General features: G+C 48.6%; 1 protein-coding gene across 1 annotated transcript; it reads left to right on the top strand.

The window, feature by feature from the left end:
* The first annotated feature begins 378 nt into the window (after positions 1–378).
* On the top strand, positions 379–4,833 carry LOC131843810 (uncharacterized). The gene has a single exon (XM_059192564.1). It carries the CDS (start codon positions 379–381, stop codon positions 4,831–4,833), a length of 4,455 nt encoding a protein of 1,484 aa, XP_059048547.1.
* Positions 4,834–6,000: the final 1,167 nt, after the last annotated feature.

The raw sequence follows: 6,000 nt of genomic DNA, 5'->3' as shown, positions 1-6,000 counted from the left end.
CATGAGTATCTACGATCCGCTGGGATTACTCAGCTGCTACACGACTACCGCGAAAATGCTACTCCAAGACCTGTGGCGACAGAAGCTGGGATGGGATGAACCGCTACCGTCAGAAGCCTCTGAAAACTTCGCTAAGTGGTTAAGGAATCTTGAACATATTAGCCGCCTCGAACTACCGCGAAGCTACAACGGGGAGTCCAGTAAAAGCCGACAACTGCACATCTGCGATGCCAGCAAGGACGCCTAGGCCGCAGCAGCTTATTGAGGCTAGAACAAGAGAACTGTAGAGGACAGCGTGGAATAACATAAACCTGGGATTTTATTCACCGGCCATAACATTGTGTGGTCCTTCGAGTAGCCGGATCTACGGAAGAAAAAATGGTCGTTACAAGAAGTCAAGCTGGGAACGAAGAAACGGGAAGGGTATATACGGAGCCCCCGCGCTCTCCGTCGGCAGCAGCGTCGTCGAGCCAGCATCCTGCACACGGCGGGATACATACCGAACGAGGGACACGCGCCGCTGAACAAACCGACCGAGAGGCCCGAGCTACAGTTGCCGATCGTGCCGCGAACTGGACGGACGCGACCGCAGCCAGTACATGGGAAGCGCCAGTACCTGAAGCCCGAGAAACCGTACAGAATGTACCAGATCCAGTGTACACTACTCCACGAAAGGCGATTTCTATACGAACGCGCCGCTCCACTGCAAGCGTTATTGCTCGCATGCAGTATGAAGCTGAAGAAAAACTAGCAGCCATACGAAGACGGGAACTGCAGATAGATGCGGAACTAATTAAAAAGAAGCTCGCTGCAGACATGGCCGCGCTAGAAGAGGACAGTAATGCTGAAGAAGAGGAGCCACCAGAACAAGTGAAGCAACGCGTCACTGCCTGGCTGAATGAGAGTGGCCCCGACCAGGAAGCAGCACGGGGGGAGTCAACTGCACCCTACCCTCCGCAGATCACCACCACTGCAACGATGGAATCAAAACCAGTAGATACGCCGCACAGAAGACGAACGACAGAAGGCTATAAAACGCGTGTCGGATGGGAGACACCACACAGAGAAAAATCTCATACTCCAGCAACATCACGTGGCCGAGGGGTAGAACAATTAGCGGAGGTGTTAGAAAAAATGATGACCCGCCGCCCGCCGCCTCGTCAAGCCTCCGAACTACCGATATTCACCGGCGCACCGACCGACTGGTTACAATTCAAGACGGCAATGGAAGATACAACTGCCATGTATAACTTCACGCCGATGGAAAACTTAGCTCGCCTTCGTAACTGCCTACGCGGGGAAGCTAAAAAAGCAGTTGCACCATTACTAGGTGTCGCAACACCGCCTGATCAAATAATGAAGACATTAGAACAATGTTTCGGACGACCGGAAGTCATCATAGACCGACTGATGGAAGATATGAAAAAACTACCGAGACTCAGCGGAACAGCCGTCGAATTAAATACATTCGCCGTTAAAATTCAGAACGCTGTAGCTATCCTGAGAAGATTAAAGCAAGGATATCTTCACAATCCATTGCTTATCAGAGACATACTGGAGAAGCTCAGCCCTCATCAGAAGTCCAGGTGGTACGACTACGCAGTAGAGGCTTCAGAAACAAGTAGCAAGCCAGAAATAATTATGCTGTCGGAATTTCTGATGAGAGAAGCTGATAGAGCCTTGAAGCACGGGTTCTATACAGTGAAGAAAGAAGTACCTCGACCTGTTGTTAAAACCACAGAATTCAGAACTAAGAAGCCGGTTTTTGCAATCAACACCGAGGAAAACGAAGAGGAAATTATGAAATGCTCCGCCTGTGGACAAGGACACAACTTACCCAAGTGTTTTAAGTTCCTCAATCAGAACATACAAGAAAGATGGAACACGGCGAAGAACGCTAAGCTATGTTTCAAATGTTTATCCCGAAGACATAGAAGAATGAACTGTCGAGCGAAGAGCTGCGGAAGCAACGGCTGCAAGCGACCGCATCATGCGCTACTTCACCAGGAAACGGTTGCATCATCCGTAACAACCGTCTCAGAAACCGAAGACACCGTGGCAACAGCATCTATTGCCCACGGACGAGAAATAAAATTGAAAAAACGACCTGTAACAATAAGAGGACCAAAAGGAGAAACGAAGATCTATGCATTATTCGATGAAGGTTCAACAGTCACGCTGCTGGATAACGAAATAGCAGAAGCGATTGGAGCCGACGGACCCTCTAAGGCATTATTAATGCATGGAGTAAATTCAGAACATAAAGAAATGAACAGCCGAACAATAAAGTTGAACATTCGCAGTCAAGACGGAAAGGAACACGTCATGACAGCTAGAACATTGACCGGCATGAATTTATTAAGTCAGTCAATACCTGAAAAGCTATTGGACTTAGAACATCTTCAAGATCTCAAACAAGAAGACTTGTGCTATGAGAATAAGAAACCACAACTTCTCATAGGCACCGACAACTGGCAACTGATCGTGTCCAGAGAACTAAGAATGGGAAAGAAAAATCAACCAGCTGCCTCTAAAACACAGCTCGGCTGGGTGATCCATGGAAGCGTTCCGAAAAAGATTATAAAGCAAGATTGCGAGAACATCCTTCACGTAGTGAACGTCATCTCACAAGGCGATCACTTAGAAGAAATGATAAAGAAACACTTCGAAATCGACGCACTAGGAATAGCGACAGAGAAGAAGTTGAATAAACAAGATCAACGTGCCGTTGACATCTTCGAGAGAACAGCGAAACGAAGAGACGGACACTACGAGGTCGGACTCCTATGGTGCATAGACGACATCGAGTTACCTGTAAATTATAACAACGCTCTCAGAAGACTGAAAAATCTAGAGCACAAATTGAACAGATCAGTTGAAGAGAAACAACAATACGAAGAACAAATAAAGAACTTGCTGAATAAGAAATACGCTGTAAAGTGTGACGGATCGGAAACAGGCAGCAAAGTGCAATGGTACTTACCACACTTTCCCGTTAGAAATCCAAACAAGCCGGGAAAGGTGCGACTGGTATTCGACGCTGCAGCTAAAACCCACGGAGTATACCTGAACGATTTCTTACTAGAAGGCCCTGATCTGTTGATATCGCTGATGAGAATACTCTTTCGATTCCGTGAAGAAGCCGTCGCCGTAAAAGCCGACGTGGAAGAAATGTTTCTTCAAATAAAAATAAGAAAAGAAGACCAACCTGCGCAAATGTTCCTGTGGAGGGAAGATGAAAATCAACCGCCCACAACATATAAGATGGCTGCGATGATTTTCGGCGCTACGAGTTCACCGTTTCTGGCGCACGCTGTCAGAAATAAGAACGCACAAGAATACAATGAAATGCATCCTGAAGCTTTTCGTGCAATAACGGAAGCCCACTACATGGACGATTATGTGGATAGTTACACCACAAAAGAAGACGCTGAAAGAATGATAAGTCAAGTGGACAACGTGCACAAGAAGGCAGGCTTCAGATTGAGAGGATGGACGAGCAACAATATTAACATTATGAAGAATATACCGAAAGATCGGCATGCGAAAAACACAACGCAAGCGATCACCAAAGATGAACAGAAGACATTGGGAATGTTATGGGATTCAGTGAACGATGTGCTAAAATTCAATACGTCACTGAATAGAGTTCCCAGAGAAGTATACAATATGACTCGTGCACCGGCCACGCGAGAAACTCTAAGCACAGTCATGAGTATATACGATCCGCTGGGATTACTCAGTTGCTACACAATCACCGCGAAAATGCTACTCCAAGACCTGTGGCGACAGAAACTGGGCTGGGATGAACCGCTACCGTCAGAAGCCTCTGAAAACTTCGCCAAGTGGTTAATGAACCTCGAACATATTAGCCGCCTCGAACTACCGCGAAGTTACAACGGGGGGAGTCCAGTGAGAAGTCGACAGCTGCACATCTTCTGCGATGCCAGCAAGGACGCCTACGCCGCAGCAGCTTATTGGAGGCTGGAACAAGAAAACGGAGACATTAATACTATTTTAGCAGCAGCGAAGGCTAAAGTAGCTCCGTTGAAAAGCCAGACGATCCCGCAACTGGAATTGCAAGCCGCACTGATCGGTGCGAGGCTAGGAAGCAATATTGTGAAAGATCATCGATGGATAGCCGACGCTGTTTTCTTCTGGACTGACGCTCAAGTGGTTCTACAGTGGATTCAGAACGGGAATCTGCGATATACACCCTATGTATCGCATCGACTGGGAGAGATCGCCGAATTGACGTCAGTACACCAGTGGAAATGGATAACAAGCAAACAGAACGTCGCCGACATAGCAACCAGACCAGGATACGTGCCGAGGAACCCCGAAGACCCATGGTTCCGCGGTCCGGAATTCCTATCGAGACCAATAAACGAATGGCCTCAACAACACTCGATCAACGAAGAACAAGATGACGAGCAGATCATCCTACACGCAGTAGAAGACGACTGCATGTTAGATTGCTTACCTGATGTAAAACGCTTCTCTAACTACGAGCGTCTTATCAGGGCGACAGCAATAGCGCTACTGTTCCCGGAGAAGTGCCGGAATCGACGGGCTACTCTAGACGTCGACCACTTAAGAAGGGCAGAATTTTTATGGCACCAGAAGGCACAGAATGACAGCTTCCACGCCGAAATAGAGTTGATGAAGACGGGGAAGACACTTCCTAGAACAAGTCCACTATACCGACTTCATCCAATTTACAAAGAAAAGTTATTACGGCTAGATGGAAGAATTGTAGCTGCACAAGTGTCCGCGGATATGAAGAATCCCATCGTATTGGACGGTCGCCATCCCTTCACCAGACCTTATTGATAATGAAGGAGCACAGGAAAGCGGGACACGGAAGCCGAGAGAGAGTGGTGAATGAACCTGCGTCAAAGATATTGGATCCTGAAGCTAAGACCGACAGTCAGAAGTTTAACGAAGGATTGCGCCTTTTGTCACGTGAGAAGAGCTAATCCTAAGAAGCCGCCTGTGGGAAACTTACCCGAAGAACGACTGGGAGCCTTCCACAGACCCTTTTCTCATTGCGGGCTGGATTATTTCGGTCCCATGACGGTGACGATCGGTAGACGTCATGAGAAGAGATGGGGAGCTTTATTCACGTGCCTGACAACACGAGCGGTTCACCTAGAGCTTGTAGCATCCTTATCTACGGATTCCGCAATCATGGCAATAAGAAGAATGGCAGCTCGACGCGGATGGCCCATAACGATGTACAGCGATAATGGGACGAACTTCAAAGGAGCAGATGCTGAGCTCCGACAGGCCTACGCGGATTGGACTCCAGCCATGCAGGAATTAGGACTCCATTATCGGATGCAGTGGAAGTACATCCCTCCTGGAGCTCCCAGCCAAGGTGGAGCATGGGAGAGAATGGTGCGGTCAGTAAAAACCGCTTTGAACGAGAAGGCACCGAAAGAGGAGGTGCTTCAGACCGTCATGACAGAGGCGGAATATTCCATTAACGCAAGACCTCTCACACACGTATCGGTGGATCCTGACGACCCTAAAGCGTTAACCCCTAACCACTTTTTGATCGGGTCATCAACAGGCCAGCCGTACGTGGGACCCTGCGAATTGGCGGACAGACGAACCTGGAGAGCAGCTCAAGCCCTAGCAGACGAATTCTGGAGAAGGTGGCTCCACGAATATCTGCCGACGCTCGTGCCACGACGAGGAACTACACAGAACCCTCTAGTGATCGCTGAAGGGGACGTGGTCATCGTGGTCGACTCGTCGTTGCCTCGCAACACATGGCCGCGAGGGACAATTGAACGCGTGTATCCGGGCCCAGATAGTCAGGTTCGCAGTGCGGACGTCCGAACACGGAGCGGAGTGTTCCGGCGGCCAACTTCCAAGCTAGCGGTGCTGCAGGAAGTGATCCAGAATTCAAAACTAACCTCGCTGTCACCGAAAAAGGCTACGTCGTCACTACGCCGGGGGGAGAATGTAGAGGACAGCGTGTAATAACATAGA

The sequence above is a fragment of the Achroia grisella genome, unplaced genomic scaffold, assembly GCF_030625045.1.
Source record: "Achroia grisella isolate CSIRO2021 unplaced genomic scaffold, CSIRO_AGI_Agris_v1 utg3447, whole genome shotgun sequence".
In the NCBI taxonomy this organism is placed as follows: Eukaryota; Metazoa; Arthropoda; class Insecta; order Lepidoptera; family Pyralidae; genus Achroia; species Achroia grisella.
This window is presented reverse-complemented; position numbering and strand designations above follow the sequence as displayed.